General features: G+C 38.4%; 2 protein-coding genes across 2 annotated transcripts; one reads left to right on the top strand and one right to left on the bottom strand.

The window, feature by feature from the left end:
• Positions 1-6,524: 6,524 nt before the first annotated feature.
• On the bottom strand, positions 6,525-7,985 carry LOC116213274 (proline-rich receptor-like protein kinase PERK10). The gene is made up of 2 exons (XM_031548147.1): positions 7,866-7,985; positions 6,525-7,355 (listed from the first exon to the last, which is right to left on the bottom strand). The coding sequence occupies exons 1-2, from the start codon at positions 7,960-7,962 to the stop codon at positions 6,958-6,960; spliced, it is 495 nt and encodes a 164-aa protein (XP_031404007.1). The 5' UTR covers positions 7,963-7,985; the 3' UTR covers positions 6,525-6,957.
• A 35-nt stretch (positions 7,986-8,020) lies between these two features.
• Positions 8,021-13,135, top strand: LOC116213273 (disease resistance protein LAZ5-like). Its single transcript, XM_031548146.1, has 4 exons — positions 8,021-8,153; positions 8,241-8,341; positions 10,485-11,078; positions 11,149-13,135. Exons 3-4 carry the CDS (start codon positions 10,794-10,796, stop codon positions 12,166-12,168), a joined length of 1,305 nt encoding a protein of 434 aa, XP_031404006.1. The 5' UTR covers positions 8,021-8,153; positions 8,241-8,341; positions 10,485-10,793; the 3' UTR covers positions 12,169-13,135.
• Positions 13,136-15,587: the final 2,452 nt, after the last annotated feature.

The following is a 15,587-nucleotide window of genomic DNA, read 5'->3' on the forward strand; positions in this document are numbered from 1 at the left end:
GCTTCCGGTAAGCTTATGATATCTTGATAATCGAAGTTCTCTACATTAATGTTGAATCTTATGTTTTGGACTGTTTTTGGATTATTCTAATGATTGGCTAATTGCCTGTTATGCTTGCATGTTAATTGGATGTATTTTAAATGTATAGTCCATCAATCCTCGCCTCCGTCCTCTGCTTTTATAGGACCAGCTCCTCAAACCTTGCTTCCCTCCGCGTCTGCCGATGTATCTACCCAAACCTCCCCTCGACCTTCAGTCTCTGGTAATCTTCTTATTTTTGTGCAATGGAAGTGGCCTGTTATGCTTGTATGGTAATTGGTTGTGTTAGTCTTAATCGTTTGCCAGTCTGTTAATGCTGTCTCTTGTATGGTTGTTTAATTGGATGTGATGAAATCGACAGGCTCTGCTCTAGTTGGTTGCCGGTCATTTCCACGTCTTTCTTAGAAGCGTCTCAAACAGCGTCGGCCAATTTCAGATGCAGCGTCTGTTGAATAGGTCGAGACAATTCGCAAACCTTAGACGGTAGGATTTCAGGTTGTTACTGTTATTCTAGTTTTCTTTTTTGACCATGAAAAGCACCCTAAACGTCATCTTGGTAGGGGAAGAATATTATGTTTAAGTTAGTTTGGGATTTCGGCTTCTGTAATTTTTCGGTTCTTTTGATTCGCGGTGAGAACGTTATATAATATGCGTTACAATATACGAAAATATGAATATACATATATGTTAGTTATTATAAGAATACTTGATTTGTGACGCTCACACAATATTGAAGATATGTGTATACATATAAATATATCTGTATCTATATACATATCAAGTATATGCTTTATGAGACTTATTTAGTGTAATTTAACATTCTTATCACAATAGACAAGTTAAGCATGTATATACATGCATATTAAGTATGTATTTACGTATATGTTAGTTATTATGGAAATACTTGGTTTTCGCCGATCACACAATATTGAAGATGCATGTATACATATAAATATATATGTATCTACATATATATTAAGTATATGGATTATGAGACTTTATTTAGTGTAATTTTACATTATTATCACAATATACTTTTATTTAGTGTTTTATTATTATTTATTTTGCTGTTGCGGTTATTGTTTAGGACAAACGTAGTAGTTTAATTGCGGGATAATAATAATAGGAGCAAAAACATAATTTTAATAAACTTCATTAAATTTAACATTCTACCAAATGGGATAATTACTAGGGACAAAATTGCTAGGGACATTCTACCAATTTCTCGTTATGCTTGTATGCTAAGTGGATGTGTTTTAACTGTATTGTCCCTCAATCCTCGCCTCCGTCCTCTGCTTCTATAGGACCGGCTTCTCAAACCTTGCCTCCATCCTCCGCTTCAACCGAAGCAGCTCCCTAAATCTAGCCTCCACCTTCAGCTTCCGGTAAGCTTATGATATCTTGATAATCGAAGTTCTCTACATTAATGTTGAATCTTATGTTTTGGACTGTTTTTGGATTATTCTAATGATTGGCTAATTGCCTGTTATGCTTGCATGTTAATTGGATGTATTTTAAATGTATAGTCCATCAATCCTCGCCTCCGTCCTCTGCTTTTATAGGACCAGCTCCTCAAACCTTGCTTCCCTCCGCGTCTGCCGATGTATCTACCCAAACCTCCCCTCGACCTTCAGTCTCTGGTAATCTTCTTATTTTTGTGCAATGGAAGTGGCCTGTTATGCTTGTATGGTAATTGGTTGTGTTAGTCTTAATCGTATGCCAGTCTGTTAATGCTGTCTCTTGTATGGTTGTTTAATTGGATGTGATGAAATCGACAGGCTCTGCTCTAGTTGGTTGCCGGTCATTTCCACGTCTTTCTTAGAAGCGTCTCAAACAGCGTCGGCCAATTTCAGATGCAGTGTCTGTTGAATAGGTCGAGACAATTCGCAAACCTTAGACGGTAGGATTTCAGGTTGTTACTGTTATTCTAGTTTTCTTTTTTGACCATGAAAAGCACCCTAAACATCATCTTGGTAGGGGAAGAATATTATGTTTAAGTTAGTTTGGGATTTCGGCTTCTGTAATTTTTCGGTTCTTTTGATTCGCGGTGAGAACGTTATATAATATGCGTTACAATATACGAAAATATGAATATACATATATGTTAGTTATTATAAGAATACTTGATTTATGACGCTCACACAATATTGAAGATATGTGTATACATATAAATATATCTTATCTATATACATATCAAGTATATGCTTTATGAGACTTATTTAGTGTAATTTAACATTCTTATCACAATAGACAAGTTAAGCATGTATATACATGCATATTAAGTATGTATTTACGTATATGTTAGTTATTATGGAAATACTTGGTTTTCGCCGATCACACAATATTGAAGATGCATGTATACATATAAATATATATGTATCTACATTAATATTAAGTATATGGATTATGAGACTTTATTTAGTGTAATTTTACATTATTATCACAATATACTTTTATTTAGTGTTTTATTATTATTTATTTTGCTGTTGCGGTTATTGTTTAGGACAAACGTAGTAGTTTAATTGCGGGATAATAATAATAGGAGCAAAAACATAATTTTAATAAACTTCATTAAATTTAACATTCTACCAAATGGGATAATTACTAGGGACAAAATTGCTAGGGACATTCTACCAATTTCTCGTTATGCTTGTATGCTAAGTGGATGTGTTTTAACTGTATTGTCACTCAATCCTCGCCTCCGTCCTCTGCTTCTATAGGACCGGCTTCTCAAACCTTGCCTCCATCCTCCGCTTCAACCGAAGCAGCTCCCTAAATCTAGCCTCCACCTTCAGCTTCCGGTAAACTTATGATATCTTGATAATGGAAGTTCTATACATTAATGTTGAATCTTATGTTTTGGACTGTTTTTGGATTATTCTGACGATTGGCTAATTGCCTGTTATGCTTGTATGCTAATTGGATGTGTTTTAAATGTATAGTCCCTCAATCCTCGCCTTTGTCCTCTGCTTTTATAGGACCAGCTCCTCAAACCTTGCTTCCCTCCGCGTCTGCCGATGTATCTACCCAAACCTCCCCTCGACCTTCAGTCTCTGGTAATCTTCTTATTTTGTGCAATGGAAGTGGCCGGTTATGCTTGTATGGTAATTGGTTGTGTTAGTCTTAATCGTATGCCAGTCTGTTAATGCTGTCTCTTGTATCGTTGTTTAATTGGATGTGATGAAATCGACAGGCTCTGCTCTAGTTGGTTGCCGGTCATTTCCACGTCTTTCTTGGAAGCGTCTCAAACGGCGTCGGCTAATTTCAGATGCAGTGTCTGTTGAATAGGTCGAGACAATTCGCAAACCTTAGACGGTAGGATTTCAGGTTGTTATTGTTATTCTAGTTTTCTTTTTTGACCATGAAAAGCACCCTAAACATCATCTTGGTAGTGGAAGAATATTATGTTTAAGTCAATTTGGGATTTCGGCTTCTGTAATTTTTCGGTTCTTTTGATTCGCGGTGAGAACGTTATATAATATGCGTTACAATATACGAAAATATGAATATACATATATGTTAGTTATTATGGGACTACTTGATTTGTGACGCTCATACAATATTGAAGATATGTGTATAGATATAAATATATATGTATTTATATACATATTAAGTATATGCATTATGAGACTTATTTAGTGTAATTTAACATTCTTATCACAATATATAAGTTAAGCATGTATATACATGCATATTAAGTATGTATTTATGTATATGTTAGTTATTATGGAAATACTTAGTTTTCGGCGCTCACACAATATCGAAGATACGTGTATACATATAAATATATATGTATCTACATATATATTAAGTATGTGTATTATGTGACTTTATTTAGTGTAATTTTATATTATTATCACAATATACTTTGATTTAGTGTCTTATTATTATTATTTATTTTGCTGTTGTGGTTGTTGTTTGGGACAAACGTAGTAGTTTAATTGTGGGATGATAATAATAGGAGGTAAAAAATTATTTTAATAAACTTCATTAAATTTAACATTCTACCAAATGGGAGATTTACTAGGGACAAAATTGCTATGGACATTCTACCAATTTCCTGTTATGCTTGTATGCTAAGTGGATGTGTTTTAGCTATATTGTCCCTCAAGCCTCGCCTCCGTCTTCTTCTACTATTGGACCGGCTCCTCAAACCTTGCCTCCATCCTTTGCTTCAACCGAAGCAGCTCTCCAAATCTCGCCTCTACCTTCAGCTTCCGGTAAGCTTATGATATCTTGATAATGGAAGTTCTCTACATTAATGTTGAATCTTATGTTTGGACTATTTTTGGATTATTCTGATGATTGGCTAATTGCCTATTATGCTTGTATGCTAATTGGATGTGTTTTAAATGTATAGTCCCTCAATCCTTGCCTCTGTCCTCTGCTTTCTATAGGACCAGCTGCTCAAACCTTGCTTCCCTCCGCATCTTCCGATGTATCTACCCAAACCTCCCCTCGACCTTCAGTCTCTGGTAATCCTCTTATTTTTGTGCAATGGAAGTGTCTGTTATGCTTGTATGGTAATTGGTTGTGTTAGTCTTAATCGTATGCCAGTCTGTTAATGTTGTCTCTTGTATTGTTGTTTAATTGGATGTGATGAAATTGACAGGCTCTGCTCTGGTTGGTTGCCGGTCATTTCCACGTCTTTCTTGTAAGCGTCTCAAACGGCGTTGGATTAGAAACACACAGCAATAGCGACCAGCCCAATTGGGGACGACAAAAAAAAAAGAAGGTAATGGCTATCGATAGTGACCAGCCCAACTGGGGGCGATTACGAGGCGAATACGGCAGTGGCGTAATCAACCCAAGTTCTCACGGGCAAAATGGGGCGCAAGCTTTCTATATATATATTTTTTCCGGTTACAAGGGAGACTTATGGGCCTAGTATATTGAAATATAAATCTTAAATATCTAATAATGGGGTACGGTAGTCCCACTGAGATATCGAATATGAGACCTCTTAGTCACCAGGCGAGCGATACACTACTGTGCTATAACACCTTTATTATCAGCACTTACCTCCGACCAAACATGGCTTCCATACATTTGATGTTTCTCACCCTTTTCCTCATGAAAGTTCCTCACGTGGTAGCCGGGTTTTGAATTTTCGTCAGCCTCTATGCCTTCACGCTTGTGTTTCTACTAAGCGTTCCTCTGCGAAAGTAGATGCTCAACTATCTACATTAAGAGCCATGGTCGGGTCATCTCAAGCTCCTCAGATACGACATCCCTGTTTACTGCGAGCCAACCATTGCGTTTAAAAGTGTGGAGAGTGCGGCTCAGCTGCCGTCATGTCTGCTTGGACTGCGTATGTTGTGATATGCCGCTACTGGATTGCCATGGCATCCTCGATGCGACTCAGAGCTTCACAACTGAGGTCTTCATGTGAATTATTTAGTTTTCTGTGGACACTTACTACTCCGGTCGATTGGATTTCTCTCGAACGCTGCTCATTTTCTTCACTTTTCTCACTGTAATTGCTGCATGCTGTGGCTGGGTAAGAATCCCTAGCTTTCTCCGATTTGTATGTTTTAATGCCAATTGAATCAACCTTAATTTCCTATGTCGATTGCAAGTTCATGTTCATCAATGTAGAATGATGCTCATTGTGAGGAAAACCGATCGCCACCTCCACCATCCCTCGGTTTTCTCCCAACGACGGTGCTAGCTTTGTCGAGAGCGGGCTCCGCAATTTCTTATGAGAACCTACTGATGCCGCAGTTTCCTCCTCCAAATATACTCCCTATGTCATCATTTCTCGATCATCCTACTATTCCGATAACTCCTGCTGTGACTGCGGTGCCAACTCCATCATCCGCTTTGACCAAACTAGTCCATCAATCCTCGCCTCCATCCTCCATTTCAACGGGAGTAGCTTCCTAAACCTTGCCTCCACCTTCAGTTTCCAGTAAGCTTCTAATTTCTTGACAATGGAAGTTCTCTACATTAATGTTGAATCTTATGTTTTGGACTTTTTTTGGATTTGTCTGATGATTGGCCAATTTCCTGTTATGCTTGTATGCGAATTAGATGTGTTTTGCCTGTATGCCAATTTCTGTTAATGCTAGTTCTGATATCGATGATTAATTGGATATGATGAATCCTATAGGCTCTGTTTGGGTTGATCGCCGATCATTTCCACGTCTACCTTAGAAGGGCCTCGAGCAGCTCAGTCAACTGCAAATGCAGTTTCCGGTGGATAGGTCGAGACATCGTCGAAACCGTTAAGAAGGGCAAAGCTGATATCCCAAATGTTAATCTCACATTCTCAGAGCATAGACAATAGATTTCAGGTCGGAATTATTATTCTAGTTTCCTTTCTTTGACCTTGAAAATCACCTGAAACAATATTTTGTCAGAGGAAGAACCTTGGCTTTTAAGTTAAGCTAGATTTGGATATTTTGGGCTTTCAGTTTTTAAAACTTTTCTTTTGAACCCGGTTTATCAATCCCTCACTTTGATGGCCCCTATATGTACATCGATCTCTTTGCTTTTGTTGCGGCATTGTATTTGGGAAGATAACGACAATTGAAGAGTTGATACCAATGATGTGGATTCTTTGTCAGACTAGTCACTTTGGGCATCCTCCCTTTACACTTCCGGGTTGTTTGGTAGGCCTGAATGGCCTATTCAGCTACGAGCCCATTACATACCGAAAGCCCAGTCCGTCGTTTGGTTGCAAATCGAGTCCATAATAGGTTGTTCCGGGTCGAGCTCAATTGCGGCCCAATACATGTGTTTTACTGATGATGGGTTATGTGACTACCACTTAGGGCTGATTCCATATGGGCCTCACCATGTAAGAACACTTGAAATACCATAATTGCCCCCAAAATCTAAAACAATTACATCGTCAGTTCATTCATGTCCTCTCAAGGTTCCCTTTGTTCGGCCGCCTCCACCGCCATTGAAGCGTCACCTTCGACGGCTAGAGGGAGCTCTCTTGACTGATCTTTGAGCAAGACGAGTCGCAGTAGGAGGAGAAGTTGGAGGAGCTTCTGGAGGAGTCGGTGGCGATGCTAGAGGAGGACGGAAGGAGAGGAGGAGGGTGCGGACCATAGAGAGGCGGGGGCGAGCTGGAGGGGAAGGAGCTGGCCCTGGTAGGAGAGCTCGTCGGTGGGGTAGAGGGCGGCGGACTTGTAGGGGGAGATCGGGACTGTGAACTCGAAGTCGGAGTAGGAGCAGGAGAGACTGAGAGAGTGGGTCGAGGACGACAGGAGGGTCTGCGACGATTGTTGGTGACGGCCCCGACCTCGTCGACCTGCCCATTACTCTAATGGCGATTGCTTGATACAAAGCTAAAGAAGCAGTAGCTGAGAACCAAGCCCCCAAAAAAAAAAAAAAAAAGCAGTAGTAGTCAGGCTCTGCAAATTTTTTAGTTATTTATAATTATATTATACTAATATGTATAATAATAATAATTAATTAATATCCAAGGGTATTTTGGCCTTTTAATATTTGCTGGTCATCCATTCTCCACTTATTCCGTACGATCGTTTCGCGCTAGCTAACTACAATAAGACTCTAATTCTTTGCTTCATCTAATTCATTGCTAATTACAAACCCTATGTATTCATACTAAGTTTCCATTATTTGGATAGACTAATAAAGGAGGGAAAGAAAAAGAAAATTTATTTGGATGAATTGACTAGTATGTCCTCTTTTATAATTTAGTCTTCTATATTATATTAAATGAGGATGGTCTTTAATACTTTTTTTTGGAATGGAGTCGACTAAAACTCAAATATAAACTTTTTAAAACGGTTCAAACCTTTTTTATTTTTTTAAATTGTGCCCCGTTCCATTCTCTCCCCTCAACCTACCTTTCATCGTCTTCCTCCTTCCCTCATGCCAACAACTTCCTTCTTCTTGGTTGGTCCTTCCTTTGACTATCACATCTTCTTTACGGGAAGACCTCATTGACCCCGCGCGGCCAACGCCTTGTCCCTAACCCACCAAATCAAACAGCACATATGCCACACACACACACAAAAAAAAAAAGAAAAAAGGGAATTCGAATTGAAGCTTCACCTTTCCCTCTCACGGTTCTCTTTCTTCTGCCGCCTCCACCGCCATTGAAGCTTCGCCTTCGACGGCTAGAGGATGATAAGGTGGGAGTAAGGGCTACACAGAATCGCTAATTATCTAAATTAATTATACGAGGCATTTACTATCTGATCTTTCATATTCTTTTGCAGGTTTTAGGTATCCAACTGGTAGAGCATGTTGACCAAATGCATGGGACCCAGACAATTGTTGATGAGAAAGAGCTTGGTTTAATGAATATCCTGCATGGAAGGTATTAGATGTAAATATCATGCTGTTAGAGCTTTCTTTATCTGCTTGGCTTTATTTGACATTCCACGTTCACAAGATCATTATTTTTTTCGCAAAAAAAAAGGATCATTATTTGAAGTCTGGACCCCCAGTATTCTTTCACCATAAACTAAAGGTCAAATATAGACATAAAAAACAAGGTAAATTGCATCGGTGATCCAAAGAATTTCATAAATATTTTAAGTTGGTCTAAAATATTTTTTTGGTAACTTGTTAGTACAAAAAATTTCAAAACCGTTTTAATGTATTACATTCTGTCAATTGCCCCCTGACGCTGTTAACATTTTGCTGACGTGGGACGTCCTATGTGTCACTTTTGTTACGTGGAACCAATCATAGTAAGCCACGATATTTAAGAGAAAATAAAATTTGAAAATGTCCAATAAAAATACAAAAAATAATAAAAAAAATACAAAAAAGTAAATATTTAGAAAAAATAAAAAAAAAATTTTAAAAATAATAAAATTTTAAATTATTTTTAAAAATTTTTAAATTATTTTAATTTTTTTTAATTTAATATTAAAATTATTTTTTATTTAAAATTAAAAATAATACAAATTATATTAAAATTTAAATTTAAAAGTTTAAATTATTTTTAAAAGTTTTAAAATTTTTAAAAATAATTTTTTATTATTTTCTAATTTTTAATTTTATTTATTTATTTATTTATTTATTATTTTCTGTATTTTTATTGGACTTTTTCAAATTTTATTTCATCTTAATGACGTGGCGTACTATGATTGGTTCCACGTAATAAAAGTGATACATAAGACACGTCACGTCAGCAAAATATTAACAGCGTCATAGTTAATTGACGAAATATATTTGAAACGGTTTTGAAACTTTTTATACCAATAAATTACCAAAAAAACATTTTGAACCAATTTGAAACATTCACGAAACTTGGACCACTGGTGTAATTAATCCAAAAAAAAAGGGGTCGTGGATAGTTTATGAAGTATGATGTGTTATCAATTCCATATAAAGTGTGATCTGTGATAGAAAAGAGCCAGATAGTAAAATGTAAGAAATATACTTTTACCTACTATAAGAGAACGAAAAGTAAAAGAAACATAGGCGATGGATTTAAAATTTGCTTGCAAATTCCTTTTGTGCGTAGAAAGATGAACTGTTTATGAAGTGTCTATTACTGTATTATGAACTGTTAACAGTTTCAGATGGCTAGAATGGTCCTGAAAGGTTCTCTTATTACATATTAAATTCAAGTAAAAGCCTAGTAGTACCTGAGGAACCAACAGTTAACTGAAATGACGGACATAATCTAAAGGTTGGGTACATCACTATCTTAGTTCATTAATTCAATTAAAACAATGCAAAAGATTGGATAAAAGCAGAAATGACCCTAATATAGGTCAATTGATCAGCAAATACCCTGGCTTAAGGATGATAATCTTCTCTTTCTGGGAAGACGAATTTAGAAAGGTCTGATCTTGGACACAACCGTGGCTGGACATATAATAGTTTTGTCCTGCTAAATCTTTTAATAGCTTCCTGGCTTTGCCTGTTCAAGCTTTGTGAAAATTACCGACGCCTGATTTCCTAGAAGCCCACAATTTTATCTGCTGGAATTGAGCAACATGTTCATGTATTCCGAGTCTCCTCTACTTTATTCATAAATTGTTTCTGCTGAAATTGAGTACCTTTATGATCCTGGTCAATTAGCATTCCATTCCAGGTCTGCAGGCTGGACTAGTGTTGCAGTTACATTATCATGTGATTTCATTTCTGCATCATACTCGGAGTCAAAGTTCTATAGTTCATCTCTATCAATATTGGTGGTCCCTGACCCTCCTCTTGCGCTCGGAGTTCCAATAACCTGGATTCTCCCTCCCTACTATATCACCTCAGGCCTTCTCCCCTCATCTTCTGAACCACATGGAAAGGAGATTCGGAAAGGAAATATTATGTACTCCTTACTGAGGAGTTATGGGGAAAAGAGCGCAATGATGCTGAATGATGCTATGTCACTCAAGGAATGTGGGTATTGACAGCTTGGTTGTGGAGCTTGATGCTAAGCTAGTCATTAGCTGGGTCTGGGGGAACTCCTCTAACATGGTGCTAACAAATCTGATCAATGACTGCAGGAACCTATGTCGACACTTTGACACCATCATTCCCAAGCATACATATAGAGAAGCCAACAAATGTGCTGATCACCTCGCCAATCTTGGTGCGGAGCTCCCTGATCGGCTCGTTTCCTTTTCACGTCCACCTACTTCCATAAGACAGCTTCTTTTTGAGGATACTACGGGGCTTTCGACCCCACGTTCTGTAAACACTTTGCGTACAACTGACCTAATTTTGAGAACACCTGGATGAGCAGCTATATCTTATCAGATTTGTTAATATATTGTTAGGGAACTGATGCAATCGAAGCCGTATTCTTGGACAATATGGATACCCTGCAACTTTCTGATGGGAGGTTATTCTTGATGAGGCCACGTTTGGGAAAGATATATTTGAACCCTAAAGCGTTTAAGAAGATGAAGAGACTCCGAATACTTATCGTAACTGAGGGGGATTTCTCTTGCAGCCCGGATCACCTCCCCAGTGAGTTAAGATGGCTCGAATGGCATCGTTATCCCTCATCTTCCTTGCCATCCAACTTTTCACCAAGTAACCTTGTGGCGCTCATATTACCCTGCAGCGGCATCACGAAATTATGGGATGGTTATAAGGTAATAATTCAGTATTATGCTGGTATTCATTAGTGCTGAGAGTGATATATTTTACTGTTGACTTTCACAGATGGGTTCAAACCTAACTACCATCAATATAAGCAGATGCTCATCCTTATGTGAAGTTCCTGATTTCTCAGGAATGCCGAAATTTAAGGAATTGATTGCACATCGCTGCACAAGTCTAGTCAAGGTTCATAAATCTATTGGATACCTGGCAAAGCTTGTCCATTTAAACTTCCAGGACTGCTCTAACCTTGCGGAGCTTCGGAACAAACTTAGACTGCCATCGCTGCGACAACTTGTCCTAAGTGGATGCGAAAGGCTCGACAAGTTTCCAGATATTTTGGGAAGGATGGAACACATAGAAGCTATAGATTTAAGTTGGACTTCAGTAAAGCAATTACCTCCATCAATTAAGAGCCTCACGGAGGTCCAATCTTTGTGCTTTGCATTCTGCAGAAATCTCGAAGCTCTTCCAACCAGCATTTACCATTTCCAGAATCTTAAGCACCTTAATATTAGTCACTGCAAAAGGCATATTGGCTTTCTGGGGAAGGGAGAAAACAGAAGCCAACAGAAGCCAGGTTTAAACTCTCATGAAACTCCTATCTACTTTCCCAACACGGTTCAATTAGATTTGTCAGAGAACAGTCTTACTGCTCTTTTGCCATGCATTAGTAAATTTTGTGATCTGAAGACCCCTTTCTCGGACAAGTCCAAGCAACTTAAAGATATCCCAGAGCTTCCACCGAATTTGACGTATTTAAGTGGAAAAGATTGTGAGTCCTTGGAGATGGTTCAAACTGTGAGCCTGCAAGTGGCAAGGACAATCAAAATCAACTTCTCTAACTCCCACAAGTTGGGCCAGATCAAGTTGCAAGTATGTTGCTGTCGGATTGGCAAAGGCCCATCAAATCAGGATGAGGTTGTATCCTTAGGTCAGGTTATCCTCTCTCAACATACTTTTACTACGTGCATATGCGTAGGGTCATCAACACACATGAAAACTCTTTCTTCTGTAATAACAGCACCAGGTTGCCTATACTCGAATCCAATAAGAACTCGACCCAAAAGTGCTTCTTTGTAGTTAGCAATCTGTCTTGCATCATCTTTGTCGAGTTTCTATGGACGGGTCGGTGCTCGTGTATCTTTCTAGTGTTTATTGAGAATAGTTTCTCACGCAGAAGTACCGTTGGGACTATCAGTTTCGGGCCTTAATCCCTGGAGGTAACATCCCATGCCAGTTTTACGATCAAAGTAGCATAGGCGGGAATCCCTTGTGCTTCAGGATCTATTCGAGAGTGCGTGAAAAATTAGGCGGGCTGTCTCTCTCTGCTGCTTTCTGTTTGGAAAGGCAACAGACATGGATCTACTGGTCTCTGTCCATAAACGGTCACACATAAGACTCCCTGCAATATATGTTGCTCATCTGCAATCAGATCATGTCTGGATGGGTTACCTTCCCTTTACAAAGCGTGTGAAGGAAAAGATGCAAGATGGTTCTAATTATTTGGTAGTATCACTCCAGTGGGTTGGTATATGTCCAGAATGAAGGTGACAAGCTGTAGTATCACTCCAGGGCTATCAGGTTTCTTTGTCCGGCAAGGCCAATGATTGTTCATGAAGACAACACTAGCATCCCGGTTGCCGGTGACTTGCAGCTCAGTGAGGGGCCACAAGTAACATAGGGAGAAAGTAATGCTTTAGCAGGAGGGCTCTCTTCAATTACCCAACCATTGCCTGAAAAGCAGAAGCTGCGTGGGAAAAGACAACTTGGAGCTCGTTCTGGACTGGGCCTCATGTTAAGACCTTTCAAGATAAGAAGAATAAGAAGATGAAGGGGCGGTGTTGCAAATCCGGGGATCGGACCATCCGATTACAATCAACAAATATGTCATGTATATCGGTGTTGTTATCTTCCTCCTTTGATGTTATGACTGCAGTGAATTGGCAAGAAATATAAGAATGGATCTCATTGGAAAGTGTCCCATATCAGTACCTGAAATTATCGTTTACCCGAGAGAGATTAATGAATTTTGAAATCGTTAAAACGATGAGATCTTCGTTCTTGAATTGAATCTCTTCTATATGGATTCTGCAGAACTAAATTTAACTGAGCCCTCTGGTTTAGGGAATTAACCAACTAGTTAGGGCTTCCCTGTGTGTTTCCCCCTCTAATTAACCACAACTTAATTCGATTAATCTATATATATATATATATATATGAAATCAAAGTACGAGCCGAATTCTCATGCAGCAACTTCATCAAAAATAAGAAACAGAGCTTTCTCGCTTTGTCACGTTATCACTTATATATCAAGAAAAATTTTTGTCCATAATTATGCAGTATAATATATATTATTTGCATATACCCCAACACATTATATATGAGAGAGCAAAATATGCAGTAAACAATATACATTAATTACTATTCAGAAATTTTTTTATATTGTAGCAATGGAATTACTGTTCATATATATTATAGCAAAATATAGAGTTAGAAACTAATATTAACAAAGTTTTATAATATTTATGGAGTTGCCATTTGTATTACAGGCAAATATATTCTTATAACATTAGCCACAATCAAATTACGATTTTTGTAATATTATTTATTTATAATATTGCAAAGGGAGAAGCAATAAGTGCGCCAGCCAAGAGGCTGGCAAAGGAAGAAGCAAAGGAAAAAATCATTTTCTTCGAACTTGCACTCGCCTATTGAAAAAATTTTCTATATCGGCAGAACTATTGAGCTGGGGCGGGGAAATTAGCTTGCCTCCACAGCGAGGGCACCACACGACTCAGATGGGAAGTGGCCACTTTCCTGGTGAGGGCTACACAAGATCAAGTTATTTCGAATACATATGGCCGATAATGGAACAGGAGAAAAAGCCGAATGATAACAGATTTATAAAATGTGTCAAAGCCTGCGTGTTGCAACTTAATCGGAGGTTAAGTTCTAATAAATGGGACCCAGTACGTACATACTACAAACGAACCTTATCAGACAAACTCGTGTTGGATCCCTTCATACATATTTTTCAGGTATCTTTTCAAAAGCTGAGAACTAATTTTCTTGATCCAACAAGTCCGTCACTCGACTATGTTCTCGCTACTTTTTCACTCCTACCTCTAGCTTACCAGGGAATCAATATATAGACAACTCGATCTAATCCAAGACTGGAGTTTGAAATTTCTGAATGCGGCGTAACCCAGCTTCGATACTAAACTTGAACAAGCAACATGAATCCCCAGGACGGAGGGAACAACGCCAAGTTCAATTCAAGCCGCTTTCTGAATAAAAGCCATTACCACTTGCACGGTTTTCCTCCAAACCCAACCTGAAAATGCTTCCTCAGAATTTCTTATGATTTCCTCCCGAATCCTTTGGCCATTTCCATAATCTCCAAGAGTTTTCTCATACTCTCACTTAATGTCATCCTTTCTTTTAGCCACAGAGTTCGAGCCACTGGAGCCGTTGGATAGTCCTTGTTCCCTCAGCTCAGAGATGTCGTATACAGATTATGGAGGTAATTCTTCTGAGCATGCAGTCTGTCTCATTGCCTGGAGGAATCTAGTGATCTCCTTATCGAGCTTCCGGTAATGGATCTGACTGCTAAAAGATCTGGGACTTATTTGATGGCTCCGTTATCTGTTTGGCAGCATCTGCTTAATACCTGGTTTCCGAATCTCCTGGTTAGGGACTGTCATTTTGTATAGGCAGGTTAGGATTACTACCATTGCTGAAGAAGGGAACAACTGCATCCAATCAAGGGAATGGAATGAAGATCGTACGGTAAATACTCTGAATAAAACAAAGGCTCTTCATGTCTTATATCTCTGGGTATTAACAAGCTAAATGAGAGAGAGGATACTGCCCGTTTCAACAGAGGTTTAGTTATTTCCGTAAAAGAAAGGAAAGTGGGAGACAAAACAAAAATGGTTAATTGCGCCATATAGCCTAACGTTTGAAGGAATTCTTAGTTCTAGCCCAAACTTGATTTTTTACCTGAGATATCCCAACGTTGACGTGTTGGTTTCACATCTAGCCCAATGCTAACTTTCCGTCCAAAATTGACGGAATTGCACACGTGACACGTTAATTTTGTAACACATGTAAGCAACGGGCATGAAAAACTGTAAGTGCACATGGTAGGAGTTGAAAAATTAGAAACCCGAAGAAGCAAAAAACCATATAATCAGCCAACAAGCAGCATGCAGTGCAAGTTAATCATTGTGGATCTGATAGGTCATGATTTACCTGTGAATCTGATCATCGTGATGCATGCATTATAATCTTTTGTAAGGGCTTAAAAATTGACGTCATCATATTCAAAACCGAATTACCAGAATAATAACAAGGATATGGAAATATAAAACACCAGGAAAAACATAAAATTTTATCTTGATAATATTCGAATTTTCCTTCCCATATCAGCGCATAAGCATGCAAATTATAGGAGAATGCTCATCCCAGATAAAGGAAGAGGGCTACGACTCATTTCA

The sequence above is a fragment of the Punica granatum genome, chromosome 7 (genome assembly GCF_007655135.1).
Source record: "Punica granatum isolate Tunisia-2019 chromosome 7, ASM765513v2, whole genome shotgun sequence".
NCBI lineage: Eukaryota > Viridiplantae > Streptophyta > Magnoliopsida > Myrtales > Lythraceae > Punica > Punica granatum.

What these genes read in the sequence shown, in the direction of transcription:
- LOC116213274 (XM_031548147.1), bottom strand. Translation starts at nt 7,962, where the DNA reads ATGAGGTCTTCCCGTAAAGAAGATGTGATAGTCAAAGGAAGGACCAAC. An exon ending in AAGGAGGAAGACGATGAAAG is followed by an intron (nt 7,356 to 7,865) that starts GTAGGTTGAGGG and finishes CTTGGTTCTCAG; the next exon opens with CTACTGCTTCTTTAGCTTTG.
- LOC116213273 (XM_031548146.1), top strand. Translation starts at nt 10,794, where the DNA reads ATGGATACCCTGCAACTTTCTGATGGGAGGTTATTCTTGATGAGGCCA. An exon ending in AATTATGGGATGGTTATAAG is followed by an intron (nt 11,079 to 11,148) that starts GTAATAATTCAG and finishes TGACTTTCACAG; the next exon opens with ATGGGTTCAAACCTAACTAC.